Genomic DNA, 23,801 nt, shown 5'->3' on the forward strand with positions numbered 1-23,801 from the left:
TAAAGTTGAAGCGTTTTCTACTGTTGCAGGGGGTAAATTCAGTATTTCCGCATTCAGAATAATATGTTGCTTGAAATAGTAGATTGCTGAAGCATCTTCGCTTTCCAGTATCCCTGTTAAATCGATTTCCCCTACATTTGTAGTGCCTCGAAAAGTAAGCTTTTCGTCTACGAAGTACAATTCTAAAAAGTTATGGGTAACGCAGTCAGCAACGCGAAATAAAGCTGATATGCGAGATAGAGTCAAATGACTTGCTAGCCTAATATCCTGTCTAATTGTCGGTCCACATAGTTTTTTACACGACGGTAGATCATTCAGTCTAAGGTTTCTTACCGCTGGGCTTACACTTAAAACAGCACGGTAAGTCAGATTCGCATTTCTCTGCTGATATTGGAAAAAACACAGCATTTATTTGGCTACCAACCTCAATAAATCCCACAAGCTGCAATTTGAATCGAGGAAGAAGTTGGTTTTTCCGTTTTCTAATTGGAATCACCATGCGACATTTTTTCTTCACAAGTATTTCTGTGGGCAGCAAGTAGACGTGGACATGGTGATCAAAAATGTCAAAAGTTTCCAAAACGTACTGCTGAAGAGGGGCTGGCGGCTGTCGACAAGTATAACATTTAACACTGCAAATATACAATCTGCGTGAAGACCTTGACTCTGAGTGGGCTGCAGATGTACGACATCCCCGTCATAGATAGAAACGTGACAATGGTGTTCCATATATGTACATCTTAAAGGCCAAACTGAATCTGTGAATGTTTTTACTCACAGAAACGAGCTGCTGCTTTTTATACTCCATCTGAAAGTTTTTCTGCAGCAGAGCTGGCTGCAAACCAATTCTTCTCTGTGGTATAGCCAACTGCAGACCTGGACGCCGGGGACTGCCATTCTCAAGGTGTGGACAATGCACTCGTCAATCTGAATGTTGTACTTGAATCTTAGCCGCACTAGCTGCTTGCCGTCCGTGTAGTAGATGTTGCCTTTGTCGCTTGTGTCGTAGTCAAGCCATTGAGAACCAGTCTGATGAATTTGACTTTGTTTGATTTTAAGGACACTGGACACATACCACATGCCCACACTGCCACTGTCAAGAAACACTAAGCAGAGGTTTTCATTTGGCAAAATTTGGATGAACCTTACATTTATTTGTAGCGTATACGCATATGAGCTCAATGTGATAGTCTTGACCGACTGTTTCGGAGACCCCACTAAGTGGGGTCATTGAGCCATTGCAAACACATGTCCATTTATGCTAAAAATGTGAATGTAGTTGTATTTGATCGCGTTGGTCCCAAGCAGGCTCTGCACGAAATGTTCTTAATTTTCGGATACCTTTAAAGATGTCAAAGTGTACTTATCGTCGTTCCAGTCGCACTGAAATATGTTTTCTGCGTAGTAAGTAATGTCGAATGTGTGTTGCAGCGTGCTCTCGCCGTTCTCTATTCCAGGAATATCAAGATATGTCTGCAACAGCATGCGTTGCTCCTACCTTCGAATCACGCTAAATCCTTGGCCCACAATCGCCAAGCAGCGGACTTCACTGAGCCATTTTATTAAATGTGTTATGAACCTGCGTGGTCCTGCGTGAGTCGGGCTGCCCCAGCTAGCTCGATTTTCCAGGGCCGTGGTTCCCCTAACCCTGCCCTCTCACACAACAACAGAAAACGTTGGATTTTCATGTCCTACGTTTCGCAACACTCTATACTGCACCGTCATTTTTAAATTTAAATTTCAATTAACGAATAAACAAAAAAAAATACACAAATATTAGTTAGTTTTAAACCTACACACATTTGGCAATTCTTTGGGCTCCTCCTGCTGAACTGGAGGTCACCTGCTCATCCCTCCCGACCATGCAGACTGCCTTGAGCAACATACTTGCAGCTGCCCCAAATACATTTTGTTTACCTTTATTTCTTGTTTTTTTATTGCACCATTATGTACCCCCTTTTACTAATATCCCCCCCCCTCTCCCATTAATTAATCTTTACTCCATGTTCATCTTTCTTATTTTCCTTTAATAATTCTTATTCACTAGTTTTTACAACATATTACCCTCTTGTGGACCCCAGTGTACGTTCTCGGGTTTCCCAAAATTTATATACTTCTTGACCCTGACCTACCGTAAGAGCTCTTAAGGTTGTTTATTCTTTCTTTACCAGGGATTAAAAAAAAAAAGAATGTAATTGTATACGCAGAGAACATGAATTAATATTATTCCGGGCTCAAATCCCCACGCTCACTCGGGCCACTCATGAATTTATATAAATAAAAATATAAATATATACAAATAAACCAAACAATTCGACAATATTTAAATATAAGTAATATGGGTATAAGACGTTATTATACGTTTACGTGTAGATGTAAGTATAATGCATGCAGACCGTATGTATTCAAAGTGTAAATAATAAAAACGCTTGAATAAGATGTAGATATTATGGCCTTATGTGTAAATAAAAATTAATAACCAAAAAAAATGTAAATAACCCTTATCATTAAATAAATAATCATACAATTTTTACAACAAACACTACACGATAAAACAATTAATTATTCAAAAAAAAACTAATAACAACAAAAAAAAATCTGACTGAAGCCGACTGACTCCCGTTGCCGCCTCTTGGTAAGCGTGTCGGTCATCCACGCCGTAATAATTTTCTTCAAAAAAATCTCTGGCCGTCTTTATTGTCCGGGCCTCACAAAAATTATCGCCAGGCCAACTTGGGTGACCTGGCCGTTTTTTGAAACTGGTAACTGGGTCTGATCGACTCTGGAATGAAAAGCCCATAAGCATGGCCTCACTCTCGAGCAGCCTTAACGCCTTGACCGTGACTTTCGTTCTGGGCTCTCCTCTTCTCCTATCACCTTCCCGAACTCCGGCTCTCGTGTTTCAAATTTGCCGGGTCAACGGCCGTTTAACATTTGGGGTGACCATAAAAACAACTCAGTATTTTCAGTATAAAATCCCCCCTGCGCCGACATTCGATATGGCTATCGATAGCCCGGCCACAACAACCACACTGACAATGAACAACAATCCGAATACGAAAACAAAACAAGAGAATTGGCAGTGAAGAAATGGCCTTAATCCGTAATCTGGAGTCAGAACCACGGATTTGTAACCCGCAGGAAACATAGGAACTCTCCAAGCGCCCAACGAGGGAAAACGCCCACGGAATCAAAAGGAATATGCCCAACGACCCAGTCTGGACTTCGGTGCTTTTTTACTCCGGAATATCAGCTGTCCTATTTGCCTCAGGTTATACGTGAAATATCTGAAACATATTCCAGATTTATATTTCTTCTCTCTTCCAGATACTCTTCGTTGGTCGTTCATATCCCCTTGGTGTAGGTCGCCTTCTTCAGACATTCCTTACTGCTTTAAGTCCTTCACATGGTATACCCCGCAGAGCTTTCCGCGCGTGTTTTCCACTTCATACATATGGTTACCTACGGGCCTGCGAACCCTGCACTTGACAAACTTTCTGGCGAATTTCGCATTAAAGTTCTTTCCAAAGTCACTTTGTACAAAATTCCTTCGGAAGATTTCTTGCCCTGGCTTGAATGTGATCTGCCGTGCGGTCCGATTATAGTACCGCGCGCTGGTCTCGTGCGCTCCATGTATATTCCTGCGGATCGACTCGCGCAACAGTTCCATCCTATCTCCATGTTCTAGATGCCGGATTTGGCAGTCCTCCAACGAGTATAGTTTTCTTGCCAACTGGTAATCAGCCCCACTCGTGAACATATGCTGGCCAAACAGTGCAAAATACGGTGTAGAGCCGGTGGCCTGGTGTATCGAGCTTCTTAATGCCGTCTCTATCTCGGGCAGATATAAGTCCCAGTCGCTGTGATCCTGATCCAAGTAGGCCCTAATCGCATTCAGCACCGATTGGTTCACTCTTTCGGACGCATTGGACTGAGAGGAATTAACCGCCGTCCTTACAAGTTTTATTTGGTACAGCTGTATCATATCCGCAAACTTCTTTCCCACGAATTGTTTTTCATTATCGGAATGCAGTATTTCCGGTACGCCAAACGTGTGGAACACTTCGCTGGTCAAAAACCTTACGACTGCTGCTGCCGTGGCCTCCCTCATGGCTTTTAAAAAGACGAATTTCGAAAAATGGTCTACCACTATAAAAATGTATGCATTGCCACCTTTCGAGCGAGGATATTTCCCTAAGAAGTCCACATACAACTTTTGAAACGGGCGGTACGTCACTGTCTCTGCTCCTAGTCCCGGCTTAGGCGGTCTGTTTGTGGATTTCGTCTCTTTACACACCTGGCAGTCCCGAATGAATTTTCTGACCTCGGCCACCATTCCCGGCCAGTAAAATTGGCGTCTTAATTGGAATAGGGTTTTCGCAACCCCCCCATGTGACCGTGTGGGTGGAGAATGGGTCTGCTCGATTAGCGTTGACGTCAGGGCCGCCGGAATCCATAGTTTCCAGCTATTTTCTTCCAATTCCGCCCTTCCATCTTCAACTCGGGTGCGTTTTAATACAAAGCCGTCCACTACTTTTAAATCCGGCAATCTCTCCTGATTTGCCTCGACCTCCTTTCTCAACTCGGTGTAGTCCGCCGCTTTAAACTCTATCGTTTCAAAACCCAAAACATCCTCCTTTGCCTCCAACTTCACTTCTTCCACTGATCGAGACAACATATCCGCTACCACATTTTCTGAACCTTTGCGATGTTCGATAACGAAATCAAACGCCTGCAATTTTAAGGACCATCTTGCCAGCCGCCCACTCAAATCCTTCAACGACATCAGCCATTTTAGGCTAGAGTGGTCTGTTATTATCGTAAACGGCATCAACTCTATATATGGCCTGAACCGTTTTACGGCCAAGACGGCCGCCAGGCACTCCTTTTCGGTCACGCTATACTTCATTTGGCAAGGATTGAGCTTCTGAGAATAGAAAGCGATTGGTCTTTCACCGCCATCCTCTTCTTCCTGCAATAACACTGCTCCGATTCCAACATCCGATGCATCACATTGCACATAAAACCTTTTAGAGAAGTCCGGATGCCGCAATACTGGAGCTGATATAAGCGCAGTTTTTAAGGCTTCCATTGCTTCCTTAGCGTCCTTCGTCATTTCGAATTTCCGCCCCTTTTTTAAAGTATCCGTGAGCGGTGCGGATCAGCAAAGTTCCTGATGAATCTGCGATACCATCCGGCTGTCCCCAAAAAGCGTCGAACTTCCTTTGCACTTCTTGGTTCCGGCATGTTTCGGATCGCATCCACTTTACCAGGATCCGTCCTCAGGACTCCTTTACCTATGATAAACCCAAGATATCGCAGCTCCTTAAAACAAAAATGTGACTTTTTAAGCCCAATCGTCAACCCTGCTTCTCGGAGACATTGATAAATTCTTTTCAACGTTTCTATATGCTCGTCGAATGTAGGAGATACCACCAGCAAATCATCAAGGTATAAAAACACCTTCTCCCTGAGCGTTTGAGGTATCACTTTGTCCATCAAGCGACATAAACGTTGGGCAGCGTTGGTTAATCCAAACGGCATAACTACGAATTGGTACAACGGCCGTCCCGGCACTGTAAACGCTGTGTACTTTCTATGGCTCTCTTCCAACTCTATCTGCCAAAATGCATGCTTTAGGTCGACGCTCGTTATAAACCTGGTCGTATCAATGCGACTCAGTATGCCCTCTATATTTTGCTGCGGATATGCATCCTTAATGGTTCTCTCATTCAGCTTCCGGGCATCTAAGCAGAGTCGATTCTTACCAGGCTTTCTAACTAGGGTAATCGAATTGCTCCAGGCGCTATCGCTCTCTTCAATGACCCCTAGGCGCAACATTTCATCTACTTCCTCATATATAAGCTTTTGCACTGCCGGCGATACCGGATAATGGCGATCTTTTACCGGAACTGCCTCCCTTACCAGTTCAATAGTGTGCTTCATAACGGATGTTCTTCCCAATCCGTGCTCTTCAAAAGACAGAAATGATTCTTGAACTTCTTTCAACTGCGAATTTTGGTTGTCATTAAGATCGTGTGGTTCGGGGTCTATCCTGCCCGGTACCTCTTGCATTAGATTGCTTTCCGTCGTAAGTTCTTCGAGCCCGAATATTTCTGGTGCTATCCCAAATCCACGCCAAAAATCGACTCCCAGATACAGCTCCTGTTCCAGAGAAGGACATAGAAAAATACTCATGTTGACATTGGTACCATTATAGCTAACTGGAATTCGTATTTTTCCTAGTATGTTCTGGGCTGATCCACTTGCAGTTCGTACCTTTGCATGATAGGGTTGCCAAGGAATTCCCATTTTGTCCACCAACTCCTTGCAGCCTTTGCCCAACAAGCTTACGGATGCGCCAGAATCTAGTAGCCCACGAAATTCCTTTCCGGCCATCTGCACCAATACATATGGGCGCGGATCTGTTCTGGCTTCTTTTCTGCCTATGGCCGTAACTGATCGTTGCACCTGTTGCCGTTCTTGCCGACGTTTCTTGAACCTTTCCCTAGCTTTCTTAACTCGTCTTGTTATTAATGTCATTCCCATCAGCTGATTGTTATTAAAAATGCGATCTCGAGCCTTAATATACCGGCGCAGGCGTTCCTGCAGTGACAACAATACCCTGTCAGGATTGGATGTTTTTTCCCTGACCGCAGCTTGCTCGCTGTCTTCTTGTTTTAGTGCTGCCTCCTCGAAATTTCCGCAGGCTCTCTCCCGGAACGTAGATTGCCCGCTACTCCCGCGTTCCGGAGACCGTTTCCCTGGCTACATTTGGGGCATTTTGGAGTAACTGTGTTTGCCAATCCACATTTGTAGCAGAACAGATTCCGTTGTTCCGCTTCGCACTCCTTAAAACCATGACCCTTCTGCTGACAGTTCCAGCACACCATTGGCTTCCTCATGGACTCGACACCGATCGCTTCTACGGCTTCCTCTGAACCTCCTACAGCCTCCCTGTCTCCAATATCTAAATTCCGAATCTCGTCCACTTTGCCTACACGTCCCTCATGCCGACTTCTGTATACTACTGGGACTTGTGAACGGAGCCTTCCGTAATCTGGAGCGAATGCTCGTTCCGCTTCTCTGCATTCTTCTTGAAGATGCTCTAGAGTATACACTCTGACGGGATACACCCACTGCTTGACCGGTTCTGCCAGGTTTCGCTTTGCAGTCTTAATGACCCAGTCATTGTCCACACTAAACCCCACCGAAGCCACCAGCCGCCGAATTGCCGTGAAATACTTGTCCAACGATTCACCTTGCCCTTGTTTTCGATCGGCGATGTCCTGAATCCGGTCGTAGTCGCTTCTATTATCGCAATAACGCCGCTCTACAGCAGTTTTGAGCTCGGACCAGTCCCTCGGCGGCTTTGTGCGGATCATTAGCCAGTACCACTCGGAGGCATCTTCCACCAGAAGGCGATGGAAATCTCTTAACAACTCTGGCCACGGCATGCCGTAGTGTTGTTGAAGGTGTTCTACCCGAAAGATAAAATCTTCGGCGCTCATGGTTCCTGTGTTGCCTGCAAATTGGAATCCCCATTTGTCGAGAGGAATATGGAATCTCGACCTGTTCGGTCCTCGCTGATCTGGCATCCCCACCGGTGTGTTCCTTCTTGGTCCTTGGCCATACATCGCTGCTGGGGTTGCTCCCTGATACCTTGCCCAATTGCCCACCCCTTGGCTGCAATTTGCACCAGGCATGTTGGGTGCAAATCGGTTACTAATATTGCCTGGCAAATGTAGCAGCGATTGAGACACATTAGAGACTCCATTCCGCCCAAAACTCGGGAATAAGTTCCTATTAGCTGGTTGCACGTTGCCGCTAAGCGCCTGCCTTTGTAGTCCTCCTCCTGGTACTTCGGTCTCAGCCGCACTTCCGGCGCCTTCCTGTTGACTTCTGTCATCCTGAATATTTTGTTGACCGGGTCGACTAATGACTGGCCCGATTCGGCTGTTCGCACTTCCGGCTGATGCTGATGATGTTGGCGAATTTCTTTTTAACTCCAGCTTTTTCATCAGTTCAGCGAATCCGGTCTGCATACATTGTTCGATTCGCACATCTACCAACTGTTGCATGTCGACTCTTAATTGCTCCTGGGACGTCATAATTAACAGCTCGATTTCCCTTCTGTCGCCAGAGCCTGAGTCGTATGCCGCCGCAGCTTCCGCGCTATACTGCTCTTGTATTGGGTCTAACTGAATATGCGAGTAGGTTCCAAAAGGAGTAGAAGTGTTATCAAGATTTAATCCCCTAGGAATAACTCCCTTTTGTTGCGCGCTAAGACGGTTCCTATCCCCTGGCCTTCCTTGCCCTTGATCTTGCTCTATATTCTCGTTGTCACTCATTCTGGACAGGTGAGTACTTCCCATTGAATTTTGTATATATATTTACAACTATTAACAGCTCCTACCTGAACTAAATGAACTATATTTTATTTATTGACGGATTTCCTATCAATTTATTCAACCAAATGGGAGAAAGGGATTCCATTAGATTTAGGGTTACTGGGTGCATTATTTTGGTAAGCAACAACCAACCCTTATTGCCAAATGTATGTATGAATACGTAGATATCACGAATTTTTTTCGTCGACTAGCTAAATTATCAACTTAATTGATAATTACTAGTCAAAGAAAAAAAATTAGTCCCCAGACTTTATCAATTCTTATTAATTTTCCCTTCCTTTAGGTTACCCTTTCCACCGCCCGAAGCTACTTTCTCTCTAAGCATTGGAGCAAAGGACATCGGACCACCACCGAATCGCTACAAGAAGGATGTGATTTCGGATCCTATTTTGGACGCCGGTTGCTGGATGGGTAGCTCTTGGAAGGGAAACAACAAGAATTAGCTTCTAATTTTCATAGTTAACGAATTTAAACCATCCCTAAACTAGACATATATATACAATTTAATATTGTGTAATCTTAATTTTATTTAATTAATTCCCTACCTTTTTCCTAATAACAAGCTGCAATGTATTATCGTATTATTTATATTATATTATGTTATATATACTATATTCTATTATTTATCTAACTCCGTCCAACGTCTGTCCGCCAAGCTATTACGCAAACTGTTACTCATTTATTTCGCAGTGTCGAGTTGGTCATCCACGCTTTCACCGATCGCAATAGGTCACCTTTTCGGAATGGTCATGACCTAGTCGCCGGCTTCTGCCACATCTCCGTCATTGTCAATTAACTAGTTTCTAATACTTAAAGCTTTATCACAGATGTATATCACCATTGAGCACTTACTTCTAATATCACATCGATCGCAAATCTACTCCTGGCTTATGCCGAGCTGATGTCGTCGTTGCATGAATGAGATAAATACTCAAAAATGATATAAACCTAATACTTCGGTCCTAGAGCCCTGTTTTGGGCGCCATCTGTTATGAACCTGCGTGGTCCTGCGTGAGTCGGGCTGCCCCAGCTAGCTCGATTTTCCAGGGCCGTGGTTCCCCTAACCCTGCCCTCTCACACAACAACAGAAAACGTTGGATTTTCATGTTTTCCTACGTTTCGCAACACTCTATACTGCACCGTCATTTTTAAATTTAAATTTCAATTAACGAATAAACAAAAAAAATACACAAATATTAGTTAGTTTTAAACCTACACACATTTGGCAATTCTTTGGGCTCCTCCTGCTGAACTGGAGGTCACCTGCTCATCCCTCCCGACCATGCAGACTGCCTTGAGCAACATACTTGCAGCTGCCCCAAATACATTTTGTTTACCTTTATTTCTTGTTTTTTTATTGCACCATTATGTACCCCCTTTTACTAATATCCCCCCCCCTCTCCCATTAATTAATCTTTACTCCATGTTCATCTTTCTTATTTTCCTTTAATAATTCTTATTCACTAGTTTTTACAACATATTACCATCTTGTGGACCCCAGTGTACGTTCTCGGGTTTCCCAAAATTTATATACTTCTTGACCCTGACCTACCGTAAGAGCTCTTAAGGTTGTTTATTCTTTCTTTACCAGGGATTAAAAAAAAAAGAATGTAATTGTATACGCAGAGAACATGAATTAATATTATTCCGGGCTCAAATCCCCACGCTCACTCGGGCCACTCATGAATTTATATAAATAAAAATATAAATATATACAAATAAACCAAACAATTCGACAATATTTAAATATAAGTAATATGGGTATAAGACGTTATTATACGTTTACGTGTAGATGTAAGTATAATGCATGCAGACCGTATGTATTCAAAGTGTAAATAATAAAAACGCTTGAATAAGATGTAGATATTATGGCCTTATGTGTAAATAAAAATTAATAACCAAAAAAAATGTAAATAACCCTTATCATTAAATAAATAATCATACAATTTTTACAACAAACACTACACGATAAAACAATTAATTATTCAAAAAAAACTAATAACAACAAAAAAAAATCTGACTGAAGCCGACTGGCTCCCGTTGCCGCCTCTTGGTAAGCGTGTCGGTCATCCACGCCGTAATAATTTTCTTCAAAAAAATCTCTGGCCGTCTTTATTGTCCGGGCCTCACAAAAATTATCGCCAGGCCAACTTGGGTGACCTGGCTGTTTTTTGAAACTGGTAACTGGGTCTGATCGGCTCTGGAATGAAAAGCCCATAAGCATGGCCTCACTCTCGAACACCGATCACTTACCAAGTTTTTTCGCCGCTTCAGGCTTCCCAGTCCTGCTTTCCTTTACTTCACGGTGTTGTTGCCTGTGGACACTGGCGCGCTGCTGCAGCTCAAAAAAAAATTTGTCGCAACAAGGTACTGGGATTATGTAATCCGCACGTGCACCACAAAAAAACTTTACTTGGCGAGGGGAGCGCAGCAGCCTTAACGCCTTGACCGTGACTTTCGTTCTGGGCTCTCCTCTTCTCCTATCACCTTCGTGAACTCCGGATCTCGTGTTTCAAATTTGCCGGGTCAACGGCCGTTTAACATTTGGGGTGACCATAAAAACAACTCAGTATTTTCAGTATAAAATCCCCCCTGCGCCGACATTCGATATGGCTATCGATAGCCCGGCCACAACAACCACACTGACAATGAACAACAATCCGAATACGAAAACAAAACAAGAGAATTGGCAGTGAAGAAATGGCCTTAATCCGTAATCTGGAGTCAGAACCACGGATTTGTAACCCGCAGGAAACATAGGAACTCTCCAAGCGCCCAACGAGGGAAAACGCCCACGGAATCAAAAGGAATATGCCCAACGACCCAGTCTGGACTTCGGTGCTTTTTTACTCCGGAATATCAGCTGTCCTATTTGCCTCAGGTTATACGTGAAATATCTGAAACATATTCCAGATTTATATTTCTTCTCTCTTCCAGATACTCTTCGTTGGTCGTTCATATCCCCTTGGTGTAGGTCGCCTTCTTCAGACATTCCTTGCTGCTTTAAGTCCTTCACATGGTATACCCCGCAGAGCTTTCCGCGCGTGTTTTCCACTTCATACATATGGTTACCTACGGGCCTGCGAACCCTGCACTTAACAAACTTTCTGGCGAATTTCGCATTAAAGTTCTTTCCAAAGTCACTTTGTACAAAATTCCTTCGGAAGATTTCTTGCCCTGGCTTGAATGTGATCTGCCGTGTGGTCCGATTATAGTACCGCGCGCTGGTCTCGTGCGCTCCATGTATATTCCTGCGGATCGACTCGCGCAACAGTTCCATCCTATCTCCATGTTCTAGATGCCGGATTTGGCAGTCCTCCAACGAGTATAGTTTTCTTGCCAACTGGTAATCAGCCCCACTCGTGAACATATGCTGGCCAAACAGTGCAAAATACGGTGTAGAGCCGGTGGCCTGGTGTATCGAGCTTCTTAATGCCGTCTCTATCTCGGGCAGATATAAGTCCCAGTCGCGGTGATCCTGATCCAAGTAGGCCCTAATCGCATTCAGCACCGATTGGTTCACTCTTTCGGACGCATTGGACTGAGGGGAATTAACCGCCGTCCTTACAAGTTTTATTTGGTACAGCTGTATCATATCCGCAAACTTCTTTCCCACGAATTGTTTTCCATTATCGGAATGCAGTATTTCCGGTACGCCAAACGTGTGGAACACTTCGCTGGTCAAAAACCTTCGACTGCTGCTGCCGTGGCCTCCCTCATGGCTTTTAAAAAGACGAATTTCGAAAAATGGTCTACCACTATAAAAATGTATGCATTGCCACCTTTCGAGCGAGGATATTTCCCTAAGAAGTCCACATACAACTTTTGAAACGGGCGGTACGTCACTGTCTCTGCTCCTAGTCCCGGCTTAGGCGGTCTGTTTGTGGATTTCGTCTCTTTACACACCTGGCAGTCCCGAATGTATTTTCTGACCTCGGCCACCATTCCCGGCCAGTAAAATTGGCGTCTTAATTGGAATAGGGTTTTCGCGACCCCCCCATGTGACCGTGTGGGTGGAGAATGGGCCTGCTCGATTAGCGTTGACGTCAGGGCCGCCGGAATCCATAGTTTCCAGCTATTTTCTTCCAATTCCGCCCTTCCATCTTCAACTCGGGTGCGTTTTAATACAAAGCCGTCCACTACTTTTAAATCCGGCAATCTCTCCTGATTTGCCTCGACCTCCTTTCTCAACTCGGTGTAGTCCGCCGCTTTAAACTCTATCGTTTCAAAACCCAAAACATCCTCCTTTGCCTCCAACTTCACTTCTTCCACTGATCGAGACAACATATCCGCTACCACATTTTCTGAACCTTTGCGATGTTCGATAACGAAATCAAACGCCTGCAATTTTAAGGACCATCTTGCCAGCCGCCCACTCAAATCCTTCAACGACATCAGCCATTTTAGGCTAGAGTGGTCTGTTATTATCGTAAACGGCATCAACTCTATATATGGCCTGAACCGTTTTACGGCCAAGACGGCCGCCAGGCACTCCTTTTCGGTCACGCTATACTTCATTTGGCAAGGATTGAGCTTCTGAGAATAGAAAGCGATTGGTCTTTCACCGCCATCCTCTTCTTCCTGCAATAACACTGCTCCGATTCCAACATCCGATGCATCACATTGCACATAAAACCTTTTAGAGAAGTCCGGATGCCGCAATACTGGAGCTGATATAAGCGCGGTTTTTAAGACTTCCATTGCTTCCTTAGCGTCCTTCGTCATTTCGAATTTCCGCCCCTTTTTAAAGTATCCGTGAGCGGTGCGGCCAATTCAGCAAAGTTCCTGATGAATCTGCGATACCATCCGGCTGTCCCCAAAAAGCGTCGAACTTCCTTTGCACTTCTTGGTTCCGGCATGTTTCGGATCGCATCCACTTTACCAGGATCCGTCCTCAGGACTCCTTTACCTATGATAAACCAAAGATATCGCAGCTCCTTAAAACAAAAATGTGACTTTTTAAGCCCAATCGTCAACCCTGCTTCTCGGAGACATTGAGAAACTCTTTTCAACGTTTCTATATGCTCGTCGAATGTAGGAGATACCACCAGCAAATCATCAAGGTATAAAAACACCTTCTCCCTGAGCGTTTGAGGTATCACTTTGTCCATCAAGCGACATAAACGTTGGGCAGCGTTGGTTAATCCAAACGGCATAACTACGAATTGGTACAACGGCCGTCCCGGCACTGTAAACGCTGTGTACTTTCTATGGCTCTCTTCCAACTCTATCTGCCAAAATGCATGCTTTAGGTCGACGCTCGTTATAAACCTGGTCGTTTCAATGCGACTCAGTATGCCCTCTATATTTTGCTGCGGATATGCATCCTTAATGGTTCTCTCATTCAGCTTCCGGGCATCTAAGCAGAGTCGATTCTTATCAGGCTTTCTAACTAGGGTAATCGAATTGCTCCAGGCGCTATCGCTCTCTTCAATGACCCCTAGGCGCAACATTTCATCTACTTCCTCATATATAAGCTTTTGCACTGCCGGCGATACCGGATAATGGCGATCTTTTACCGGAACTGCCTCCTTTACCAGTTCAATAGTGTGCTTCATAACGGATGTTCTTCCCAATCCGTGCTCTTCAAAAGACAGAAATGATTCTTGAACTTCTTTCAACTGCGAATTTTGGTTGTCATTAAGATCGTGTGGTTCGGGGTCTATCCTGCCCGGTACCTCTTGCATTAGATTGCTTTCCGTCGTAAGTTCTTCGAGCCCGAATATTTCTGGTGCTATCCCAAATCCACGCCAAAAATCGACTCCCAGATACAGCTCCTGTTCCAGAGAAGGACATAGAAAAATACTCATGTTGACATTGGTACCATTATAGCTAACTGGAATTCGTATTTTTCCTAGTATGTTCTGGGCTGATCCACTTGCAGTTCGTACCTTTGCATGATAGGGTTGCCAAGGAATTCCCATTTTGTCCACTAACTCCTTGCAGCCTTTGCCCAACAAGCTTACGGATGCGCCAGAATCTAGTAGCCCACGAAATTCCTTTCCGGCCATCTGCACCAATACATATGGGCGCGGATCTGTTCTGGCTTCTTTTCTGCCTATGGCCGTAACTGATCGTTGCACCTGTTGCCGTTCTTGCCGACGTTTCTTGAACCTTTCCCTAGCTTTCTTAACTCGTCTTGTTATTAATGTCATTCCCATCAGCTGATTGTTATTAAAAATGCGATCTCGAGCCTTAATATACCGGCGCAGGCGTTCCTGCAGTGACAACAATACCCTGTCAGGATTGGATGTTTTTTCCCTGACCGCAGCTTGCTCGCTGTCTTCTTGTTTTAGTGCTGCCTCCTCGAAATTTCCGCAGGCTCTCTCCCGGAACGTAGATTGCCCGCTACTCCCGCGTTCCGGAGACCGTTTCCCTGGCTACATTTGGGGCATTTTGGAGTAACTGTGTTTGCCAATCCACATTTGTAGCAGAACAGATTCCGTTGTTCCGCTTCGCACTCCTTAAAACCATGACCCTTCTGCTGACAGTTCCAGCACACCATTGGCTTCCTCATGGACTCGACACCGATCGCTTCTACGGCTTCCTCTGAACCTCCTACAGCCTCCCTGTCTCCAATATCTAAATTCCGAATCTCGTCCACTTTGCCTACACGTCCCTCATGCCGACTTCTGTATACTACTGGGACTTGTGAACGGAGCCTTCCGTAATCTGGAGCGAATGCTCGTTCCGCTTCTCTGCATTCTTCTTGAAGATGCTCTAGAGTATACACTCTGACGGGATACACCCACTGCTTGACCGGTTCTGCCAGGTTTCGCTTTGCAGTCTTAATGACCCAGTCATTGTCTACACTAAACCCCACCGAAGCCACCAGCCGCCGAATTGCCGTGAAATACTTGTCCAACGATTCACCTTGCCCTTGTTTTCGATCGACGATGTCCTGAATCCGGTCGTAGTCGCTTCTATTATCGCAATAACGCCGCTCTAAAGCAGTTTTGAGCTCGGACCAGTCCCTCGGCGGCTTTGTGCGGATCATTAGCCAGTACCACTCGGAGGCATCTTCCACCAGAAGGCGATGGAAATCTCTTAACAACTCTGGCCACGGCATGCCGTAGTGTTGTTGAAGGTGTTCTACCCGAAAGATAAAATCTTCGGCGCTCATGGTTCCTGTGTTGCCTGCAAATTGGAATCCCCATTTGTCGAGAGGAATATGGAATCTCGACCTGTTCGGTCCTCGCTGATCTGGCATCCCCACCGGTGTGTTCCTTCTTGGTCCTTGGCCATACATCGCTGCTGGGGTTGCTCCCTGATACCTTGCCCAATTGCCCACCCCTTGGCTGCAATTTGCACCAGGCATGTTGGGTGCAAATCGGTTACTAATATTGCCTGGCAAATGTAGCAGCGATTGAGACACATTAGAGACTCCATTCCGCCCAAAACTCGGGAATAAGTTCCTATTAGCTGGTTGCACGTTGCCGCTAAGAGCCTGCCTTTGTAGTCCTCCTCCTGGTACTTCGGTCTCAGCCGCACTTCCGGCGCCTTCCTGTTGACTTCTGTCATCCTGAATATTTTGTTGACCGGGTCGACTAATGACTGGCCCGATTCGGCTGTTCGCACTTCCGGCTGATGCTGATGATGTTGGCGAATTTCTTTTTAACTCCAGCTTTTTCATCAGTTCAGCGAATCCGGTCTGCATACATTGTTCGATTCGCACATCTACCAACTGTTGCATGTCGACTCTTAATTGCTCCTGGGACGTCATAATTAACAGCTCGATTTCCCTTCTGTCGCCAGAGCCTGAGTCGTATGCCGCCGCAGCTTCCGCGCTATACTGCTCTTGTATTGGGTCTAACTGAATATGCGAGTAGGTTCCAAAAGGAGTAGAAGTGTTATCGAGATTTAATCCCCTAGGAATAACTCCCTTTTGTTGCGCGCTAAGACGGTTCCTATCCCCTGGCCTTCCTTGCCCTTGATCTTGCTCTATATTCTCGTTGTCACTCATTCTGGACAGGTGAGTACTTCCCATTGAATTTTGTATATATATCTACAACTATTAACAGCTCCTACCTGAAATAAATGAACTATATTTTATTTATTGACGGATTTCCTATCAATTTATTCAACCAAATGGGAGAAAGGGATTCCATTAGATTTAGGGTTACTGGGTGCATTATTTTGGTAAGCAACAACCAACCCTTATTGCCAATTATATGTATGAATACGTAGATATCACGAATTTTTTTCGTCGACTAGCTAAATTATCAACTTAATTGATAATTACTAGTCAAAGAAAAAAAATTAGTCCCCAGACTTTATCAATTCTTATTAATTTTCCCTTCCTTTAGGTTACCCTTTCCACCGCCCGAAGCTACTTTCTCTCTAAGCATTGGAGCAAAGGACATCGGACCACCACCGAATCGCTACAAGAAGGATGTGATTTCGGATCCTATTTTGGACGCCGGTTGCTGGATGGGTAGCTCTTGGAAGGGAAACAACAAGAATTAGCTTCTAATTTTCATAGTTAAAGAATTTAAACCATCCCTAAACTAGACATATATATACAATTTAATATTGTGTAATCTTAATTTTATTTAATTAATTCCCTACCTTTTTCCTAATAACAAGCTGCAATGTATTATCGTATTATTTATATTATATTATGTTATATATACTATATTCTATTATTTATCTAACTCCGTCCAACGTCTGTCCGCCAAGCTATTACGCAAACTGTTACTCATTTATTTCGCAGTGTCGAGTTGGCCATCCACGCTTTCACCGATCGCAATAGGTCACCTTTTCGGAATGGTCATGACCTAGTCGCCGGCTTCTGCCACATCTCCGTCATTGTCAATTAACTAGTTTCTAATACTTAAAGCTTTATCACAGATGTATATCACCATTGAGCACTTACTTCTAATATCACATCGATCGCAAATCTACTCCTGGCTTATGCCGAGCTGATGTCGTCGTTGCATGAATGAGATAAATACTCAAAAATGATATAAACCTAATACTTCGGTCCTAGAGCCCTGTTTAATAACGAGCAGTCTCTCGAGCAACCGCTTTGTTTTAAAGAGGGTCTCTTAGAGCTGACGTTTTTCCTAATTTTCTCCCAGTGGAGTCTACAGTGCTGCCTTTTCATTTTGGGCGCCATCTGTTATGAACCTGCGTGGTCCTGCGTGAGTCGGGCTGCCCCAGCTAGCTCGATTTTCCAGGGCCGTGGTTCCCCTAACCCTGCCCTCTCACACAACAACAGAAAACGTTGGATTTTCATGTCCTACGTTTCGCAACACTCTATACTGCACCGTCATTTTTAAATTTAAATTAACGAATAAACAAAAAAAAATACACAAATATTAGTTAGTTTTAAACCTACACACATTTGGCAATTCTTTGGGCTCCTCCTGCTGAACCGGAGGTCACCTGCTCATCCCTCCCGACCATGCAGACTGCCTTGAGCAACATACTTGCAGCTGCCCCAAATACATTTTGTTTACCTTTATTTCTTGTTTTTTTATTGCACCATTATGTACCCCCTTTTACTAATATCCCCCCCCCTCTCCCATTAATTAATCTTTACTCCATGTTCATCTTTCTTATTTTCCTTTAATAATTCTTATTCACTAGTTTTTACAACATATTACCCTCTTGTGGACCCCAGTGTACGTTCTCGGGTTTCCCAAAATGTATATACTTCTTGACCCTGACCTACCGTAAGAGCTCTTAAGGTTGTTTATTCTTTCTTTACCAGGGATTAAAAAAAAAAGAATGTAATTGTATACGCAGAGAACATGAATTAATATTATTCCGGGCTCAAAGCCCCACGCTCACTCGGGCCACTCATGAATTTATATAAATAAAAATATAAATATATACAAATAAACCAAACAATTCGACAATATTTAAATATAAGTAATATGGGTATAAGACGTTATTATACGTTTACGTGTAGATGTAAGTATAATGCATGCAGACCGTATGTATTCAAAGTGTAAATAATAAAAACGCTTGAATAAGATGTAGATATTATGGCCTTATGTGTAAATAAAAATTAATAACCAAAAAAAAATGTAAATAACCCTTATCATTAAATAAATAATCATACAATTTTTACAACAAACACTACACGATAAAACAATTAATTATTCAAAAAAAAACTAATAACAACAAAAAAAAATCTGACTGAAGCCGACTGGCTCCCGTTGCCGCCTCTTGGTAAGCGTGTCGGTCATCCACGCCGTAATAATTTTCTTCAAAAAAATCTCTGGCCGTCTTTATTGTCCGGGCCTCACAAAAATTATCGCCAGGCCAACTTGGGTGACCTGGCTGTTTTTTGAAACTGGTAACTGGGTCTGATCGGCTCTGGAATGAAAAGCCCATAAGCATGGCCTCACTCTCGAACACCGATCACTTACCAAGTTTTTTCGCCGCTTCAGGCTTCCCAGTCCTGCTTTCCTTTACTTCACGTTGTTGTTGCCTGTGGACACTGGCGCGCTGCTGCAGCTCAAAAAAAAATTTGTCGCAACAAAGTACTGGGATTATGTAATCCGCACGTGCACCACAAAAAAACTTTACTTGGCGAGGGGAGCGCAGCAGCCTTAACGCCTTGACCGTGACTTTCGTTCTGGGCTCTCCTCTTCTCCTATCACCTTCCCGAACTCCGGCTCTCGTGTTTCAAATTTGCCGGGTCAACGGCCGTTTAACATTTGGGGTGACCATAAAAACAACTCAGTATTTTCAGTATAAAATCCCCCCTGCGCCGACATTCGATATGGCTATCGATAGCCCGGCCACAACAAATGCACAGCTTTAAATGAGACGAAACAGTATATTTTTAAAATAGAATCATCCCGATCGGAGCAATGCGGGGTGGGGTTTGATTAACCTGAAATTTAGACTTAATAATCATCAAAGGACTAATACTCATTGAAGAAAAAAATTTAAGACCCAACACCACCATAAGACATTTTTTTTTGTTTTAAATAGTACTTGTAATGTTTTTAAAATGATTAAAATTTATTTCTAAGATTTTTTCGGTCAACTTTTGCAGCGTTCGATAAGGAGACTTTTGAATTTTTGTCCTTTAAAAATATAAGTTTTTACCTACTCTTTTTGGAATTCTTTTCACTGTGGATGGCAGTAGACGTACGGACGAAGCGCACTGGGTGTGGGTAAATGCGACTAATATATATAGCCGTATATTGGAAATCTGCTGTGAAGGTACACCAGTCGAAAGGTTTAGTTTAGGTTTGCGTACCAAGAGCTTAAGGGGATTAAGTGGCTCAAGAGAAATTTCGGTAAAAGTTAAAAATATAAAACGATCGAACTGTCGGTGTTTGGTGGAGATAAATGACCCGATTCTTTAAAGTGATTTTACATTCGACAAATAAAACTTTTAAAAATTTTGATCGGCTCGCTCAAACAAAAAAACGGTTCTGAATTAGATAATTTAAAATAATATAAAATAGTACTAATTTTAAATAAAAAACTAGATTACGTAAAATCGTGTAGACAGAGATTTAAGAATCTAAGTTAAATCCGGACTGTGCAAAAGCATGCAAATTAAGTTGCTCAATATGGATTTTAAGTTATGACAGTTCTAATAGCATTGTATTTTGATTTCAAACATCCTTCAGAAATCGTTTCGTAGTCCAAGACATCCTTACTTTGTGCTCCGTACAATCTCTCAGACTCGCACTGAAATTTCTGTTGAAAATTAAACATTAAATGTTAGTTAAAAAATTAAATACACTCATACCAATATTTTATTTAAAGTTGAAGCGTTTTCTAGTGTTGCAGAAGGTAAATTCAGTATTTCCGCATTCAGAATAATATGTTGCTTGAAATAGTAGATTGCTGAAGCATCTTCGCTTTCCAGTATCCCTGTTAAATCGATTTCCCCTACATTTGTAGTGCCTCGAAAAGTAAGCTTTTCGTCTACGAAGTACAATTCTAAAAAGTTATGGGTAACGCAGTCAGCAACGCGAAATAAAGCTGATATGCGAGATAGAGTCAAATGACTTGCTAGCCTAATATCCTGTCTAATTGTCGGTCCACATAGTTTTTTACACGACGGTAGATCATTCGGTCTAAGGTTTCTTACCGCTGGGCTTACACTAAAAACAGCACGGTAAGTCGATTCGCATTTCTCTGCTGATATTGGAAAAAACACAGCATTTATTTGGCTATCAACCTCAATAAATCCCACAAGCTGCAATTTGAATCGAGGAAGAAGTTGGTTTTTCCGTTTTCTAATTGGAATCACCATGCGACATTTTTTCTTCACAAGTATTTCTGTGGGCAGCAGGTAGACGTGGACATGGTGATCAAAAAATGTCAAAAGTTTCCAATACGAACTGCTGAAGAGGGGCTGGCTGTCGACAAGTATAACATTTAACACTGCAAATATACAATCTGCGTGAAGACCTTGACTCTGAGTGGGCTGCAGATGTACGACATCCCCGTCACAGCTAGGAACGTGACAATGGTATTCCATGTACATCTTAAAGGCCAAACTGAATCTGTGAATGTTTTTACTCACAGAAACGAGCTGCTGCTTTTTATACTCCATCTGAAAGTTTTTCTGCAGCAGAGCTGGCTGCATTTTAGATAAATGCAAGGCAGTGGCGTTGTACTGCAGCGGATCAATGGCTGCAGGAATTAAGTCCGTCCTTGAGAACCGACCAGCTGCTTTCTCTTCGGATAAGGCTATGCAGTAAAATATGTTGTTGTCGCTCAGGCAAACCAATTCTTCTCTGTGGTATAGCCAACTGCAGACCTGGACGCCGGGAACTGCCATTCTCAAGGTGTGGACAATGCACTCGTCAATCTGAATGTTGTACTTGAATCTTAGCCGCACTAGCTGCTTGCCGTCCGTGTAGTAGATGTCGCCATTGTCGCTTGTGTCGTAGTCAAGCCATTGAGAACCAGTCTGATGAATTTGACTTTGTTTGATTTTAAGGACACTGGACACATACCACATGCCCACACTGCCACTGTCAAGAAACACTAAGCAGAGGTTTTCATTTGGCAAAATTTGGATGAACCTTACATTTGTAGCGTATACGCATATGAGCTCAATGTGATAGTCTTGACCGACTGTTTCGGAGACCCCACTAAGTCTATGAGCCATTGCAAACACATGTCCATTTATGCTAAAAATGTGAATGTAGTTGTATTTGATCGCGTTGGTCCCAAGCAGGCTCTGCACGAAATGTTCTTCATTTTCGGATACCTTTAAAGATGTTAAAGTGTACTTATCGTCGTTCCAGTCGCACTGAAATATGTTTTCTGCGTAGTAAGTAATGTCGAATGTGTGTTGCAGCGTGCTCTCGCCGTTCTCTATTCCAGGAATATCAAGATATGTCTGCAATAGCATGCGTTGCTCCTGCCTTCGAATCACGCTAAATCCTTGGCCCACAATCGCCAAGCAGCGGACTTCACTGAGCCATTTTATTAAATGCACAGCTTTAAATGAGACGAAACAGTATACCTCTCCATTTGACATAAGCAGGATGGTATTATACCTTAGAGCATGCACGCTCTTAAGGTAGCTTCCTCCCTTATTGGGCAGTGGAATTCGAACGGAAGTAATTTTTACTTTGGAGTTATCTTTCGTCCTCTTGAATCGGTAGTTTAGCAAATAATTCTCGTTCCATGTTATAAACACAGTCTTGCCAATATGCGCGGCAGCCACGATAAGTCCACATGCTTGAAAGAGAGCGTCCTCCTCAATCCACCATAATTCATGTTTGTCCTGTTTTAAGGGTGTCATCACCAACGCTTGAAATAGTTTTTTATTGACAATAGTTTTCTTTATTGGCTTTCATAACATCGATGGTAATTTTGAAAATAAGGGTTTGGCCATGGCCGGGACCATCGATACAATTAAGGAAAACATTTTAAGGTCGGAATAGCCTGTTCCCACAAGAACCATTTACTGGCATTATTTTTTTTTAATTCGCAGTATATTTTTGAGGGAACAATGAGAAAACAGTGAAAAAATGAAACTCGATTCACAATGCCACCATATACCGTCAATGTCTTCTTTTGAGTGCTCAAAACAAGGTGAAATTTAACTAGAAAACAAAACCGAATAATGGCTGCTTTAGGTGAGTGTAGGAAGTAAACCTTCCCTGTCCCAAGTACCGCCATTGCTTAGCTCCATTATTAAACTGGGACATAATATCCTACTTACGTTCCTTTGCGAATTGTCCTCCAAAAGAGTTTTGACTAAAGCAATCTAAGAACAAGAAAGGAAGCAAACTTCGGCAAGCCGAAGTTCATATACCCTTTCAGCTTTTGCAAATATTAAATACTCTTGAAAACATAAAATTAGATTTACTTGAAGCTGTGATGATTGACAGCTCAATTATTTAATAGTTCCATGACAGCTACACGATATCGTTTTCCGATTTTAATAAAATTAAAAGCGTAATTTTGAACTGTCAAATTATTAATTAATCAAAAAGAATTTCTAAAATATAATACAAAATAAAAAAGTTAAATTAAAAAAAAAATTTTTTTTAATAGTTTTATTGTTTCCATGGGAGATATATGATATAGTCGTCCGTTTTGATGAAATTTAAACCAAAATTCTGAAATATTTAACCATTGCTATATGCCGAAGAACTAAAACTGAGAGACTAGTTTGCGTAGAAACGGACGGACAGACTGACAGAAGGGCAGACGGACGGACAAACGGACATGGCTGGATCAACTCTCCTAGTGATGCTGATCAAGAATATATATACTTTCTAGTGTCGGAAACGTCTCCTTGACTGCGTTGCAAACTTCTGACTGAAATTATAAAACCCTCTGCATGGGTATAATTACAAAATAACAAGAAAGGAAGCAAACTTCGGTAAGCCGATGTTCATATATGTACCCTTGCAGCTATTGCAAAAATTAAATATTTTTTAAAACATTAAATTATGATTTACTTGCGTGTATGTCTAAAAGCATTGAAGCTATGGGAGCTATATGATATAGTCGTCCGATTTTGATGAAATTCCTATGTGTCGAAGAACTAATAGAAAAATTGAAAAACAGCAAAGTTATATTTTTTTTTCTATTTTTTTTCTGATTGTTCCTATGGGAGTTATATGATATAGTCATCCGATTTTAATGAAATTTAAACAGTAATTCTGAAATATTTAACCTATACTATATGTCGAAGAACTAATAGAGAATTTAAAAACAGCAAAGTTATAAATTTGTTTGTATTTTTTCCGATTGTTCCTATGGGAGCTTTATGCTATAGTCGTCCGATCCGGCTCGTTCCGAGTTATATACTACCTGCAATAGAAAGACAACTTTTGGGAAAGTTTCATGCAAATAGCTTTAAAACTGAGAAACTAGTTTGCGAAGAAAAGGACGGACAGACTGACATGGCTAGATCGATTGGCCTAGTGATGCTGATCAAGT

General features: G+C 42.7%; 1 protein-coding gene across 3 annotated transcripts; it reads right to left on the reverse strand.

The window, feature by feature from the left end:
- Positions 1 to 602: 602 nt before the first annotated feature.
- On the reverse strand, positions 603 to 22,255 carry LOC108140508. Of its 3 annotated transcripts, none has more exons than XM_041710074.1 (2): positions 20,947 to 22,255; positions 603 to 808 (listed from the first exon to the last, which is right to left on the reverse strand). In XM_041710074.1, the coding sequence occupies exons 1-2, from the start codon at positions 22,147 to 22,149 to the stop codon at positions 698 to 700; spliced, it is 1,314 nt and encodes a 437-aa protein (XP_041566008.1). In that variant the 5' UTR covers positions 22,150 to 22,255; the 3' UTR covers positions 603 to 697. The 3 variants fall into 3 exon arrangements, with proteins under 3 accessions (XP_041566008.1, XP_041566007.1, XP_041566006.1); XM_041710073.1 differs by lacking the exon at positions 603 to 808 and adding an exon at positions 19,218 to 20,072 and having other exon boundaries at positions 20,134 to 22,253; XM_041710072.1 differs by lacking the exon at positions 603 to 808 and adding an exon at positions 19,218 to 20,081 and having other exon boundaries at positions 20,134 to 22,253.
- Positions 22,256 to 23,801: the final 1,546 nt, after the last annotated feature.

Source organism: Drosophila elegans, unplaced genomic scaffold (genome assembly GCF_018152505.1).
Source record: "Drosophila elegans isolate 14027-0461.03 unplaced genomic scaffold, ASM1815250v1 contig_753, whole genome shotgun sequence".
NCBI lineage: Eukaryota > Metazoa > Arthropoda > Insecta > Diptera > Drosophilidae > Drosophila > Drosophila elegans.